At 40.1% G+C, this 16824-nt stretch overlaps 1 protein-coding gene across 4 annotated transcripts in view; it reads left to right on the top strand.

The window, feature by feature from the left end:
• The window catches only part of LOC308639335 (uncharacterized protein), a 35246-nt gene extending 18560 nt beyond the window's left edge, over nucleotides 1-16686 (top strand). For 2 of the 4 annotated variants that reach the window (XM_081277568.1, XM_081277570.1), the window contains exons 4-8: nucleotides 8083-8147; nucleotides 8301-8388; nucleotides 10644-10694; nucleotides 12600-12670; nucleotides 15090-16686. In XM_081277568.1, the coding sequence (XP_081133694.1) occupies nucleotides 8083-8147; nucleotides 8301-8388; nucleotides 10644-10694; nucleotides 12600-12670; nucleotides 15090-15257 (443 nt within the window). In that variant the 3' untranslated portion in view covers nucleotides 15258-16686. The remainder of the gene's footprint in view (nucleotides 1-8082; nucleotides 8148-8300; nucleotides 8389-10643; nucleotides 10695-12599; nucleotides 12671-15089) is intronic. The other 2 variants (XM_081277569.1, XM_081277571.1) reach the window with 2 other exon arrangements.
• Nucleotides 16687-16824: the final 138 nt, after the last annotated feature.

Here is a 16824-nt window from a genome sequence, read left to right on the forward strand (position 1 = left end):
TGACAGCAGGAGTCCCACCCAGCACCCAGCTGCTACTGTCTGCCTTCAGCCCAGGTCTGGACCTGCCTTCTCTGTCCCTGTGTGTTTCTAGCAGACTCAGCTGCTAGCCCACCTTTTCTCAGGGCCCCTTCCTTGCTTCTCTGAGCAGTACATGTGTGGGCTCAGGGGGTGCTTGTGAGTGCACTGGTGTCTCTAGGCCCCTGTTAGGATGAGGCCAGAAGCAGAAAAGAGAAGGCTCTTGTCATTGCATTTTCTCACCTGGAGATTTTCCCTGGGGCAGAGCTGGGGGAGGAAAGCAGGAGAGCCACAGGCTGGATAGGGCCTGCTGCAGTCAACAGCTGCAAGTCTGAGAGCAAGGACTGCCATTAGTGCCATTAGGAAAGAATGCAGAGGAGGCAGCAGCAGGGGGCACCCTGAGCTGGGGAGGGCAGAGCTTCTTACAGGCCCTGCCAAGTGAAATGATAGGGACTCAGAGGGAGGGAGTCTCTGTTCCTGCCATAGAAGTGCAGCCCCACCAGGAATGGGAATCCCTGGGCCAGAAACTCATGAACCAGAAACCTGCCCTGGGCTTCCTCAGATTCCCCAGAGGAGGGCACAGCCCTGGAGACTGTTGTCATGGTAGCAGCTGGCCAGGCTGACTGCCTTCCTCCTTTCTGCATGGCTGCTCTGTCTGCCTTCAGATACTTCCAGCTCCTGCTTCCTGAAAATGTCTGTGCTGCCCATCCTGGCTGTACATAAATGTGACTGGAACCAATGCTCAGTTTTACAGAGTGGTTAAAAGCACAACCTCTCATGTCACACTGCTGTGTTGTTGTTGTAGTAGTTCTGGGGATGGAACCCAGGGCTTCATGCATGCTAGGCAAGTGCTCTACCACTTGGGCTATGTTCCCAGGCCCTGCTTAGGTTTTATTTTTATTTTTTATTCTTCCATACTGAGGATTGAACCCAGGGCCTCTGCATATGGCTAGGCAAGTACTCTATCACTGAGCTATGCCCCCAGTCCTTTTGAAAATTTTGTTTTGAGACAGGGTCTCAATAAGTTGTCCAGGCTAGAGTCAAACCTGTGATTCTCCTGCTTCAGTCTCCTAAGTTGTTGGGATTCCAGGTATGTACCACTGCACGGGTGCTAGTACCATATTCTAAGAAACTCTAGATGAGACATGGGATGCAAGACTATCACACAGGCTAGTCAAATACTCTCAAAGGAATAAATAGAGGTCACAGACATGGATTTCAGGGCTAACCTCTTTCTGGCTTCCTAGCAGTTAATTTAATCTCTATTTATTTCTATTTTCTCATCTGTAAATGAGGTCAAAAAGAGATTTGAAAATTATGTACCTTGGGATGGCATGTGCTTAGCACCACATAAATAAATAAAACAAACTTAAAAATAAAAGAATTGTATCCTTAGATTGCTTATAAATATATACTTAATATTTTTTCAGTACCTGGTCTGCATTCAGAGAGATGTAAGAATGATAATTTGGACTTGATTCAAAATGATGTTGGGTTTATTAGTACTACTGAAGTAGCAAATGTAATACAAAGGTTCAAAAAGAAATGCCAGTGCAAGTGATTAAATGTGGCAATCCATTGTATGTCTTGCAAGTCACTCAGGTGTAGCCATAGCTCATTGTTCTTGGTATCTTATGTAACATGATACTCAGGAAGTCAGAGCAGGGTTGAGAAATATGAGTTTACTGTTTTGTTTGTTTGTTTGTTTTTCTTTGTAGTGCTGGGGATTGAGCCCAGGGCCTCATGCTCTCTAGGCCAGTGCTTTGCCACTGAACTATATCCTTAGCCACAAGTTTACTGCTTTTCAAACTTGTAGTCTTGTCAGTTTCAGTAATAACTTTGAACAACACCACAAGGCAATAGATCTGCTGCTTAGTGAGCCAGTTCAGTAATACCTAATGTCCAGGTTCTTGGCCTTGATCTTCTTTCTGTGACAGGACTTGGACCATCTCTCCTTCTCTGTGTTCACTGAAGAAATTTTTCAATTCATGCCTGTGTAGGGGCTTTTGGTTACAAGGCTGGCTTCAATCTACTTCAGTGGGAAAAGAATCTTTCTACCTTTGCTCAATATGGAAGAAGAAATGTACCAGGGTATTTATTTAAAAAGTGAATAGGGGGCTGGGGGTGTGGCTCAGTGGTAGAGCACATGCCTAGCATGTATGAGGCACTTGGTTCGACTCTCAGCACCACATACAAATGAATGAATACATAAAATAAAGGTATTGTGTCCATCTACAACTAATTTTTTTTAAAAAACAGTGAATGGAAAGGAATTGGTACATTTATAGCTAAGAGGAGCCATGAGGGAGAATGGGAAGAGAGGTAAAAAAATGTTCTAAGTGAAAGACATCTGTATATACTATGGCAGTGATGAAATCAGATACACAAACAAAGCAATAGGTTCACAATGTTCTGAAAAAATCCCTTTTTCACTAGTCTAAGTAAATCATGTGGTTCTCCCCAGAAACAGTGGTGTAAAGCCTGTGCTGTCACGGTTCTGGCTGATAATGGCTCTCAGTGTGTTTGTCTATTTTAATACTTCTGAAACATCCCAAGGATAAAATCCTTTATGGGATCATTATGATTTAGATCTGGAATGTCACTCAAAGCCTCATGTATTAAATACTTGGTCCCCTATGCAGCAAGGTTCAGAGATGGGGATGTGGGAACATTATTAGATAATGAGAGATCTGACCTTAACAGTGGAGAAATGAATGTATGGCTTAACAGAGTACTGGAAAATGGCAAAACCTATAGACAGGTGGAGCATGGTTAAAGGAAATAGGACACAGGGGCATGCCCATGGGGACTATACCTTGTCCCTGTCCTCCAACCCTTCTTCCCAGCTATCATGAGCTGATCACCTTTCCTCTGCCATGCCCTTCTGTCTTGATTGTTTTGCCTCACCTCAAGCCCAATGCAATGGCGCCAACTAGCCATGAACTGAAACCTCTGAAACCATGAATCAAAATAAAGCATTCCTCCTCTAACTTGTTTGTCACAGAGATGCGAAAATTAATAGCACAGTGATGTAGGCCATTATGGCATTAGCCCTGGAGAAATTACTCATTCTAGGAGAATGGAACAGAGGGGAAGTGTATAAAGTATATTTGGGTCACATTGATTGGGTAGTGTCTTTTGGCTGGAGCAGAGGACAAATTAGAAAGCAGATGGATAACAAAGTTTACAATTTGTGACTCAGACTGAATTCCAAAGATCCCTGAATATCAGGGCCTTTGAAAGCAGGAGAATGACAAGATGAAATCAGAAAATAGACTAATTTAGTCATTTACTTGTTCTTTGAATTTTTCTGTAATAACTCAAGTCCACACTGGACTCTATCTTTTCTAAATCTTATTGACCTAGTAATAATCCCTAATTCTCAGAATGGTGAGTAGGGACATGGAGAGCTCACTGGCCTACAAAGAGCAGCTGTCTCCATGTGGGGCACATGTCAGGCACTCAGAAATGGTGAAGTGCCCAGAGGTCTCTAGAGGACAAAGTACTGTTTCCTTGGGGTTGGCCTTTGTGTCTCTCCCAACCTGACATACTCCAGTGGATCAAGAAAACATGACTGCCTTTTATTGAATGCCCAAGATATGAATATCTATCATCCCCAATATAGATAAATGCTAAAAACCTTAGCAGCAAAATAGTATTTGTTCAGGACTGGGGATCTGGCTCAGTGGTGGAGTACTTGCCTGGTATGCACAGGGCCCTTTGTTTGATCCCCACAACTGGAAAACAAAACAAAAGCAGTACTGGTCAATTCACCATGTAATTTCTGTTAGAATTGTAAGTGCTGACTAATCTATGATTATGTGGTTTGGGAGCTCATTAGCAGAATACAGTTAGATAGAAGTGAAAAAAAACTGAATGGTTAGATGTAATCGAGAGATGAATTCTCCTAGAACCTAATGAAACTTAAGCTTCAAGGCCCCTTGATTTGTACAGATACCATATAAGGCCTCCAGGAAGGGTTGTGGAAAGGAAAATTCTAAAGGATTTCATACTTATATATAATTCCTTCTTCTAGATTGTAGATGGAACCTGTGAATATAATGAGCTTTCACTCACTGTATTGCCTTTCATAGGCTTAGTAAACAATCAACAAATCTTATACCACAATGTAAAAGCATGATGTTCTATCTCAGCCTTTTGCAAGGGAGATTTTGTACTTATGATCAAGGTTCTAAATCATTGAATTAATCAAAATGGCAACAACTAAACAGGCCCAATCTAAACAGGTTATTCCTTAAAGGGACTGGTTCTTCCTTATGTCAGTAATATTTGAAGCATAAAAGGGATTTGATGTGAGAGATATATTCAATTGATGACTTTGAAGATGGAGGGGACCATGGGTCAAAGAGTGTGAGTGATGTCTAGGAACTGAAAATAATCCCTGGTAGATGGCCAGGAAGAAAGTAGGAATGGAACTAAATTCTGTCACAGTTATGTAAATTTAGAAAAGGACCACCAGCTCAAGATGAGAATGGAGCCTAACACATTGATTTCAGCCTTATAAGGCCCTGAGCAGAGAACCCAGTCATACCATGCCTGGACTTTTGACTTACCCAACTGTGAGCCAAATAAACGGGCGTTATTTTAAGCTACTGAGTTTGTGGTATTTTGTTACATGCCAATAGAAAATAATGTACAGGCTATAACTATGTCTTGTACTTTTGTATGGTTAGTAAAAGAAAAATATTGACCAGAATTTGGGACTACTTGCTCTTTCTAATTTGACTTCCTCTTCTGTTGATGGTGGTGAGATGGATGTGGGCATATGTCAGATTGGGAGAGACACAAAGGCCAACCACAAGGAAACAGTACTTTGTCCTCTAGAAGAAAAAGTAAAAGGTAGTTGATCTGGAATTATATTTGCTTTAAGTTTAGTTAGATAATTTCTTCATGTATTTCTAAGCCCTTTCCATGTGTAATTAAGAAATTACAAGTAAGGGTAATTACAGAGTAGTAACTGGAAGCCCTAGGATTCAAACTAGGTTGTCCAACTCTAATGCTAACTGTTACGCTCCATTGCCTTTCATAGGCTTAGTAAACAATCAACAAATCTCATACCACAATGTAAAAGCACGATGTTCTATCTCAGCCTTTTGCCAGAAGTTGATAGTAGTTCCCACTTCTCTGATTCCAAGTTACCTATTTAGTCTTATCTCCCACTACAGCCTTGTAAGTACCATATAATTTATCCAAAATGAAACCCTGACCCTTTTTATGCCAGCTATGCCTATGGCTTTGTCCAATCACATCTACATGGGTTCATATTTATTTCTTTGTGATTTGGCATGAAATACTGATGTGGACTGACACTATAAAACCCAAAATACACTACCACAATGAGGACATTAACATTGAACTGGTTTATATGTGTTGAGAATATTCAGGATTATGGGCTGGGGATGTAGCTTAGTGGTAGGGCACTTTCCTAGCATGAATAAAGCCCATGGTTTCATCCCAAAACTGAAACAAGAGAATATTTAAAGATTAGTATCACTGCAAGAAAACTTGAAATGCTCTGCAATCTTAAGCACATATAATACAGACATTTGACAGAGGTTGATAGTGGTTTCCTCAAATTTGACAATACTAAAAATTTACCTCTTACCAATAATGAGTTATAACACTGAAAATTTAAAAATCAGTAATAAAAAGTTGATGGGCTGGGGATGTGGCTCAAGCGGTAGTGCGCTTGCCTGGCATGCGTGGGGTGCTGGGTTCGATCCTCAGCACCACATAAAAATAAAATAAAGATGTGTCCACCAAAAACTAAAAAATAAATATTAAAAAATTCTCTCTCTCTCTCTCTCTCTCTCTCTCTCTCTCTCAAAAAAAAGTTGATTAACTGTGCCAAAGATTGAATTACCTTTTAATTTTTTTCTAGGGAAAAGAATACTACAAAAATGTCACATGAAGAGAGGATTAACTAATTTGTAGCAAAAAACAGTAGGGGAAAAATCATTATAGAGGTGTCTTGGGCAGTTAATTAAGAAAATATCATTTTTATAGGAATTTGAATGTTTTTATACCTGGAAGTTCTTCAAATTTTATAATGTGTTGTAATTGAAAAGGGTTAATAGGGATGTGGATTTGGTAAAGAGCTTGGAAATATAGCAATTGCAGACATTCAATCAATGTAATCTTTGTAGGCCAGAACATTGAAACAAGCTTTTAAGATCTGAAAGTCCTAAGTGTCCTCCTTACTGTGGGATTATGTGACCACAATGTCTGACTTCATGGAAAAGCTTATCATACAGGGGCCCTTCATAAGGGAGCCTCCAGCTGCTCTGTACATTTCAAACATTCTAAAATAGTGACTGCATAGAGGATCTATATTTGTATTATCACTGAGCAGCGAAAACAGGTGGCTGAGTTATTTGTTTACCCACACCACATTTTATCTACCTCTTGATTTCCCAAATGAAAGTAATTCTTTTCTATTTTCTAATAACAAGCAGGATTAGGCTGATAATAACAACAACAACAGCAACAACTAATAAGGAACAGAACAAATACTGAAAATAACTAGTAAAAATCTCTCATTATCACTCTTGACTTTACTTCCTGAGCCCCATCTCAGTGTCTGGACAGGATTTCAAGGGAAATGATATCCCTTAAGGTCTTGGAGGGGCTGTAGAGAGTCCAGGGAGTAGGAGAGAAAAGAAGAGACATGGTCTGTTCACTCCCAAATCCTCCCTAATAATCTGAGAAAGGTAAAGAGAAATGCCAGGAAGCTGATACACTTTAGTGTTTTCAGCAAATTCAGAAAAAATTAGCAGTGTCAGGCAACGGGATGAGGAGGGGTGAGACAGCTCCTGTTGAAGAACTGTTGGGGTAATTGAAGACCTGAGCTCCCTTTTAACAGACATTGTTAGACAAAGGGCTGACATGTATTAAAGTCACTTTATAGTACATGTCCACCTAAGTATCACCTCCCCATAGCCTTGGAGGTGGGCTGGTGTACTTTTGGCCACTAGAAAGAAAAAGAGGAGACTGCTGTCTGCTCTGGATCTGAAGAGATTTGAATGACCAGAAGATGTCCTAAGACTAGGTGAAGGTGAGGATCAAGACCACAAAGGATCTGGGATTGCATTACCTCTACCCCTTTCCTGCCCCTATTCCAATTGATTTTATGGCAAAAACAAAAAACCAAAACAAATAAACAAACAAACAAAAAAAAATGGTGGACTTTGGGGAGGGATCTGGGAAGAGGATGGCCATTAGGTTGCAGTTCCCATACCACATCTATGCTCTCTGTCCATTTTGATTCAGAAAATGGTGGGCATGCAGGAATGTTAGGGAGGTGAGTGGAACACAGTATAGGTGCCAGCTTCCTATTGTGGACACTGGGGCATGTTGATAAAAGACAGAAAAGAGGTAAGCACTCTGCATCCCTGTAATGAGAGTGGCTGGTGCTCCCAAGGGTGGGAAATAGGGGACAACTTTTGGATGTTTTTTGAGACTGCATTCCCTACAATCCTGCCCCACATCCCCAATCCTTTTGGAAAAAAAATACTAGTGATTTAACACAGCAAAGGATTATTTCAAGCTCACAATAAATGCCCAATATATGCTAATGAAGGTCAAGAGTAATGGGCCTCTGCTCCACATGGTCTCTTAGGGACCCGTGATAAGAGACTCCATAACCTGGAACCTGATCACTGTGGCAGGTGGAAAGAGTCATGAAAATCTATCAACCACTACACAGTAGTCTAGAAATAATATGTTACTGGTATTAACAGCTGATTAGCTAAAATTAACTGAGGGGATTCACCTCAAGGACTAGGGTGTTAAACTAATGAGAAAGTATAATTTTCTGTGTAGGGGAGTGTAAACTAGAAAGTAAGAAAAATAAACTACAAGAAAATATTCATAAGACTTTAAAGGGGCATCATGTCTTTCTAAAGCACTAAAACAAATGATTAAAAATCATGAAAAATCAAGTGTAATATGAGTAACTTATTTTTATGAAAAAAACAAACAAACATGAAGTTCCCTTTGCATTTATTTCTCTCTGTGATGCCATTTTGGTAACTCTTGTATTCTCAGACCATTCTTCAAGGTCATGGCAGCCTGATGGATGCTGGAAGAGCTGGAATTCTGGCCAGAATGATGTAAGATTCCAGGGGCTCACCATGCCAGTTTTATAAGGCAGAAGACATCCAACCCCTGGCACTTATGGGGAGGCAAGGTGCAGGCAGGCGCCAAAGGGCTCCCCCAAGCCACACTCCTCTCCAGGTTGGGTCTGCCTTTGTTCTCTGCTCCAGACTGCAGCAGGAATCAGGCTCTCTGGAGCCAATGGCTGGGCTGAGAGGAACAGACTTACCTGGAGGATGATGATGGTCCACACTGCAGGTCAGAGCATGCTGCTTTTCCCTCCTTTGCCCTTTCTCCTTGGGGGATCTTTTTGTAAGGGAGGAGGCCCAAAGCTTCCTAGTTAGAAACATGCTTAGGATAGTCTTTGAGCAGGCAGGTGTCTGCACCAGGTAAGAGCAGGTAAATTGGGGTTGAAGCAGAGGGGGCTGACCCCTCCTTCAGTGTCCAGTGAAGTCGCCTCCAAAACAATTGGGCAAAATGAGGTTAGCCAGCAGACAAGACCTCACTCATCTCTCTCCCACCCGCCTTGCCCAGACTCCCAGGAGGGCCTAGGATATGCCCTGGCCTGTTTTGTTGGTTCTGGGATGACTTAGCTCTGTGTCTGCTTGGCACAGAGCATCTGATGACTGAGTCAGCCCAGACCCAGGAGTACAGGAGACCCCAGGTAAAGGGAGCTCACAAAGGCTCATGGTCCTGCAACTTGGGAGAAGAGGGGTGTCACGTCCTGTCTGAAAACACACATGCACTGTGTACCCATTCCTTGACTTGGGGATGAAGGCAGTCAGACTGTGAGCTGGAGTAAGGATACTTCTTAAGGCATTGATGGTGGAGGGTCAGCAGTGTCCAGAGCCCAGTTCTCTGGGCTCCTGCTGTGGTATGAATATATTCCCCACAATTCATGTACTGGAGTTGGGGCCTAATGAAAGCTGGCTCTGTCCTCATGAATGGCTTAATGCTGCTATAAAAAGGGCTTGCCAGAGTGGGTTCTCCCTCTTCTCTCTCTGCCATAAGAGCACATGGTTTCTCTTTTGCCCTTCCACATTTCACCACCTGAGGACATAGTAGGACAGTGCACACCAGATCCTGGTACCTTGGACTTCCCAGCTTCCAGAACTGTGGAAGAATATATTTCTGTTCTTTATAGATGGCCCACTCTCAGGTGTTCTGTTATAGCAGAGTAAAACTAAGACAGGCCCTTTTCACTTCTTGGCCCACATGTCTAAGAAGTGACTGCTTGACCACTTCCAGAGCAGAAAGCATTGAACATTTGAGACCCTAGAGAGTGACCCCTCTAGTAATTTGGATCTCCTTTATCTTAGGAGACAGTGTGTAAGTTTGAGAACCTTTCAGATAGTCTCTGATGTCCGCCTATAATCCCAGTTACTTGGGAGGTTGATACAGGAGGATCACAAGTTCCAGGCCAGCCTCAGCAATTTAGACCGTATCTCAAAAAAAAAAAAAAAAAAAAAAAAAAAAATTAATGGGCTGAGCATGTTTCCCTGTTGTAAACCATTCCTGGGTTCAATTGCTAATACTGGACAACAACACTAATAAAAGAGTAGGAGTCTCTGTTGAAGCAGAGAAGAAGGGATCAGGCTCAAGTTCTAGGAACATGTTTGGGCTTCAGTCAGCAGAAAGTATGTGAATAACTACAAAGAAATAGTCACTGCATCAACCCTACATTTGTGATTCATATTAAGGGTACACATTCCACAGATTGCTTCCACACTATGACTGAATATAGCTGGGCCACTACAGTGAAACATTTACTATTTGATGGGGGACTCCTTTAAAATTTGCTTATATATCATTGGCTTGTTATGGATCCTCACTAATGCACTGTAGTCTGTGGCTCTTCCTGCCTAATCCTCTTCCTTTCCTTTTACAGGTGTGAGATATGCATTATAGTTTGAAGACTCTCCTCATTTTTTCTTGCTTTCTCCCCATCTATCATAGGTATTTCCTCAACAAATATCTTGTATATGTCTGATCTTGTTTTGGCATCTGATTCTAGGATGGCCTTATCTCATACAGGGTCATATCTGAACTCATATAGGGTACTTTCCACAGATGAGAATTCAATTTTCGCATTTTTCAATAGTTATTAGATTCTGAAGAAGTCGGAGAGTACAGTAGTTAAGAGTGGTTATAAGGCTGGGGTTGTAGCTCAGTGTTTGGGCACTCGCCTAGCATGGGTGAGCGTAGTTATAGTAGTTACTAACTGGATTCTAATCCTAGGTTTGCAGAACCCAAGTTTGCCACTCTTAGTTGTCTGTCCTTAGCTTCTGTGCCTTCCCATATTTTTGGTGCTGAGAACTGAACCCATAGCCTCACCCATATACTATATCACAGGCCTGTATTTACAGGCCTTCTGTGCTCCTTTTATAATACAGGGATAATCACATTACTTCCTCTTACGGTTGTTGTGAAGTTTACATTACTTATTATATAGACCATTTAGGGTCAACACATAGTATATAATTAATATCACTTATTTTTGTTATCTTTGATAGATAAAGAAAGTCAGAGGAGGGGAAAGATCTTACCAGATCCTGTAGCTATTGGTGAGTTTGCCACTGGAACTCTCATTCTAAACTTGTGGAGCTCTTAAGTCCATATGCTTTATTGTTTTTTTTTTAACCTAGTTCCTAAGTTGAGTTTCAGGAAAAAACATGAGACATGATGTGATTTTTATCCCCTATTTTCAAATCCACTGAGTGAGTAACTACCAAAATGAAAATACTGTGATAATATTGTTCCCTTTCCTTTATTTATGTATCTATCAAACAACTTATTCTGGAATACAGAAATTACACCAAAGATTATATTTGTGTTTTCCTATTCCATTTATTTGCAAATATTCTTTATGGTAGAATATGTCAAGTCATGTCTTTCAATGAGTGGAAGAGGTAATAAATATAATAATATATTTATTATAATATTATATATTATTATATTACATTATAATAACTGGTCTATGAAAAAATGAGAATGAACAAACAATCAATGGTGCCAGGTGTGGTGCTGCATGCCTGTAATCCCAGTGACTAGTGAGTCTGAGGCAGGGGGATTGCAAGTTTGAGACCAACCTCAAAAACTTAGCAAGGCCCTAAGCAACTTAGTGAGACCCTGTCTCGAAATAAAAAAAAATAAAAAGGGCGGGGGATGTAGCACAGTGATTAAGTGCCCTTGGGTTCAATCCTTAGTACCAAAAACAAACAAACAAACAAACAAACAAACAAAAAACCGAACAACAATAAGTAAACAAAGAAAAAAACCATAAGTGTTAAAAGGGTCAAAAAAGGAGTAAAAAGAGGGGACTTTTTGTGAGGTGGATTTCTTTGGAATGTACTTCTATGGTAGTAGATTGGAGTGCTTCCCCATTAAATGCATTAAGTTCAACTGGGTCCCTTAAAACTTGATCTTTGAAATTCAGAGGCACAGTGGAATGCAATCTGACTCCAGAATGAGAAATCTTATTAGTTAGAGAATGTGGCTGTGGTAATGATAGGAACAAAGGAGAGAGGACCTTATTGTGAATCTCTATGTATTTACCAATCTGCTGGGGGAAAAGATGCATATGTATTTTCCATGTATCAGAAGTAGACCAGGAAGAGAGCAAGCTGTTGGACATTGAGGGTTGCCAGAAAACCATTCGGGGTGCTATGGATTCCTGCAGAGAAACTCTATGGAATGGACATCTGGAAAACCCAAAACTTAAGGGGAAACATTAATAGAATGTTTGTGGTCCACACCAGAATTGTAGTAGGGGAGCTCTGATGAGTCAGCTTTAAACATCTGCTAGATCAGCTAAGAAAGAAGTCAACTTACTCTTTGACCAGTCAAGAACATATAGCTCCTTTCCCTTTTATTCCCTCCATTTGACACCCAGAGAGGCCTGAAGTCAAAATCAGCAAGCTAGGGAAGGAGGATGGGCAGAAGAGAAACTCAGCATATAGCTTCCCTTAAAGGTGGAGGGTCACTTAAGTTGGTGCTAGCTAGGCAGAGAACATTTAATTCTGAATCAAATTCAGGAGGTCTTTATGATTTGGTAAAGGACATCCTAATCACTGAATTAAGGCTTGTGACTGAAAGTGACCATAGGGCTCTTTAGAGTGAGCAGCAAAACCATGGAACTGAGAAAAACTTGAATTTAAAGGCATAGTATTAGACAAAAGTTGCATTTTGATATCTCACCAGCAGTTCTTATATTTTGACTGTTTGCTTCAATATGGTGTTTGTCATGTGCCATGCTCCTATGGATGAATACTACTATTATTTTTGCATTAATTTTACTATACTAGCTTTCTTTTGCTTAGTATTTATTTGCCTGATATATATTTGTATATATTTTAATCTTTTTTTTTTCTTTTGCAGTGCTGGGGGTTGAACTTAGGGCCTTGAACATGCTAGGCAAGCACTCTACCAATGCCCTTCCATCCTTTTATTTATTTATTTTATTTACTTAGAGATGGGGCTTTGCTATGATGCCCAGGATGAAATCCTCCTGCCTCACCCTTTTGAATGGCTGGAATTACAGGTGTGTACCACCATACCTCACTCCATCCATTAAACTTTTCTGGATACTTTTAAGTGCACCTCTGAGAAAAAGAATGAAACTAGAATCTTTGGTAAAATGCAAATCTGAGCTTTTCTCTTCATATGTGAACTTATTCTATATATATTTATTATTATTGACATATTGTTAATATATATCTACCTTCACATTCTTGTTTTCTATTTACCATGTGTTTTCTGTGCCTCTTCCCCTCCCCTCCTTTCCTGCCTACTCCTGGACCAATGGAGTTTTCTTTGGAATTTGCACATTCTAATTTTTTTTCAGTACTGGGGAGTAAATCCAGGAAAGCTCTACCACTGAGCTACAACTCCCCAGCCCTTGTTATTTATTTTGCTATAGTGCATTGGTAAATTGGCTGGGCTGGCCCAGAATTTGGCAATGCTTCTGCCTCAGCCTATGGAGTAGCTGGGATTCTAGGAATGTACCATCACATGCAGTTATATATATATATTTGTGTGTGTGTGTATGGTGCTGGGGACTGTACACACAGCTTTGTGCATGCAAGGCAAGCACTCTACGAACTGAGTTATATCCCCAGCACAGTTTTTAATATTCTAGTGCTTATTGTAAAGATTTTTCTAAATTGATTTTTAAATAAAATCTGGAATCTCTCTCACATCTATCCTCTTAGATTCTTGCATTTTGAAAAAATATAAATTCTGATAATTGAGTTTTCCATAAAAAAGGAAACTATTAATCATTATCACCATTTTGATTTGTAGTTAAAGTTAATTATGCTTTTTTGCAGCACTAGGAATTGAACACAGGAGTGTTTTACCACTTAGCTACATCTTTTTAAAAATTTTATTAAAAAACTCTATTTTTAATTTAAAAAAATATATATTTATTTTAGTTGTAAATGGACCTTTATTTTATTTATGTGGTTCTGAGACTCGAACCCAGGGCCTCACACATGCTAGAAAAGTGCTCTACCACTGAGCCATAACCCCAGCCCTCTATTTTTAATTTTGAGATATAGTTTTGCTAAATTGAGGAGGCTGGCTTCAAGCTTGCAATCCCCCTGCCTCCGCCTCTTGAGTCTCTGGGATTATAAACAGGCAACACTGCACACAGAAATTTTGCACTTTAAATTATTACCTCAAATGATTCTAGAAAACTGTCAACTAAGAATTAACTCCATAATAAATTAGGAAAAAAAAAAAACAATGAAGACCAGAACTCTTCAATTCTTAATGGTATCCTTAAAGGCCCTCAAGTTTGGAGACCTCGGGCTGAGAACTACCGGTTTGAGAAATATATTCTTCTCCCTTTCTTTTTGGGAAGGGAGAGAGGTGTCATTTTTGAACATTTATTCTGTGCCAGAAATTTGCCTTAGGCCAAAAACGCCTTATATTCAATAGCTACCTTTTTCTTAGGTGCTTTATGAGTGTCACATAAGTTATTTCACAACATGATTCTGTACAAATCCACGTTTTCTCCTGGATGGAAAACAGTGCTATTTATGTCGTTGATGATACTAACAATAATAAACAACAATCCAAATAGCCATTTATTATGGACTTATGTTAGCTAGGTGCTGAATGTCATGCGAATATACTCTTAAAACTACTATTTAAGCTGGATGTAGTGGCTTACATCTGTAATCCCAGCTACTCTGGGAGGCTGAGGCAGGAGAATCATGAGTTTGAAGCCAGCCTCAGTGACACAGTGAGACCTCATCTCAAAATAAAAAGGCCTGGGGATGTAGCTCCATGGTAGAGCACTTGCCTAATCATGTGTGAGGCTCTGGGTTCAATCCTTAGTACCACAGAAAACAAATAACAACAACAACAACAAAAAAAAAACCCTACTCTTTGAAGAAAGGCCATCTAGCTACCTAGATAGATGAAACTACACTACCTGTGTAGTTCAATATAGAGAAACATGCTAAATCAATGGATATTCATGTAAGAATTTAGATACACTCATTAGAATTTTTTTTAAAGTGTGTCACACTAGATTGGGTAGTGAGAAGTGATGGGAGGAAAGGGGAGGGGAAGGGGGGAATGGAAGGACAGCACAATAAAATAAACATTATTATTGCTGCGGGTATATACGTGACTGCATGATCAATGTGATTCTGCAAACTGTACACTCAGAAAAATGAGAAATTATATCCCATTTGATTCAAATGTATGATGTCAAGATCATTGTACTGTCATGTGTAACCAATTAAAACAAATAAAAAAACCAATAGGATTGTCCAGTTTAAGGCCTAATTAAAGTATTTTATTCTTAAGAATTATATTCTATAATATTCCTAAGAATTTTTTTAAAAAATGAAACAAGCCAGCCACAATAATGAACTGTAAAATATTAAATTATCAGCCATTTAGATATTAACACGCATATTATATACTCTATCTCCTGTCATTTCCAGCAGAGATCTGGGAGAGGGATGTTTGTGACACAGCTGGAAGCAGAAGCTGCTTACATTTTGACAAGGATTGTTTTCATTGAAGAAATCAAGCCCAGAGTCCCTGGATGGGAATGGAGGGTATTGGAAGCCAGCAAGAGAAGAGAGGTCAGGGTTTGTAGGCCCTTTTAGTAGCAGATATGAGCATTTCTCCATGTCAGGAAGACTGGTGGACCCCAGTGCTGGGGAAGGAACATGGGGCCTCATGAATGGCAGGCAAGTAAGTACTCTATGAGATATATCCCATTCCTCAGTGTCTATTCTTGACAAAGAATCCCCTACACAGATAGATGGATGGGAACATTTAGGGACAAAGGATCTGAAGATATTGTGCCTGTTCAGAAAATGGGCATGTTACTTCCAACATAGACAGACAGCTGACAACAAGGGGTATCCTCAGGTTTTATGCTAGGTTGAGACTCTTAGAACATTTGTACAACTAATGGAGATGGGGAACTACTGGTAATAACTGAAGTTGATTTTCCACCAGCACGCTAGGTCATATGTATGCTATTTTATGGCAATTTGAAAATGGGGTATTTCTGACTGGGCATGGTGGCTCACGCCTATAATCTCAGTGGCTTGGGAGGCTGAAGAGGAGAACTGCAAGTTCAAAACTAGCCTCAGCAACCGCAAGGTGCTAAGCAACTCAGTGAGACAGTCTCTAAATAAAATACAAAATAGGGCTGGGGATGTGGCTCAGTGGTTGAGTGCCCCTCAGTTCAATCCCTGGTACCATATTAAAAAAAAAAAAAAGGACAAATCCTACATGTGTAAGCATGAAAGCTAAGATCTAACTTGATGTTTCCTGTTGGCACCCTGCCAATAACCTAATATTTAGAAAGTTTTTACATTTTATTGTCATTTAAAAATAAACTGGTTTTAAGTTTGAATATCTTTTTTATCAATTTGGCAAGAAATATACTTATGAGAACTATAGAATCTGACCCTAATTTTGTCAAAAGCATGATCTTTCTTATAGATAAATATGCATAATTCTATGGATATATAGCAAAAGAATAATTATAGTTATTTCAGGTGTTCTAGATATCTCCAATTTGCACCCAGCCTCCCTCCATCCTCTTTCCTCCCTTATCTGTGTACCCCAGGATTACCAATATGGACTACATCAAAGGTCTGCCTTGTCTTCTGGCTTCTTCTTGGCCAAAGGGAAATACTGAGTACGAGAGTAAGGGAAGGGTGAGATCAGATGAGGTCTCCTCATCCTGGATTCTTTTCAGGGACACTGTGCGCCAACTCCATCACAGTTGCTGAGGATGTCCTTTCTGTACAGCTGTACACCATTCCAGCAACCCCTCCCCTGCTCATCCTCTCTTCCCACCCCATCTCACCCTTTCCCTAGGAGTAGAAACCTGATGTGATGGGCTTAAATGTGTCCCCCAACAAACTCATGTTGAAGTTCTAATCCTTAGTAACTCAGAATGCAACTGTATTTGAAAATAGGGACTTTACAGATACAACTAAGTCAAAATGAGTCAACTAGGTAGGCTTCAATCCAATGACTGATGTCCTTCTAAGAAGAGATTAGATTATAGCCAGATAAAATTTCTCTATAATTAAATGCTCCTCAATACATCCATTTTGAGTCTCACATGTTTCTTGCTGGGACCCTGACTGATCCAGTTAGTATTAGAGGTGATTCTTCTTTCCACATTGTATTTTCCAAAAACATTGACAA

Source organism: Spermophilus citellus (genome assembly GCF_964194105.1).
Source record: "Spermophilus citellus genome assembly, chromosome: X".
NCBI lineage: Eukaryota > Metazoa > Chordata > Mammalia > Rodentia > Sciuridae > Spermophilus > Spermophilus citellus.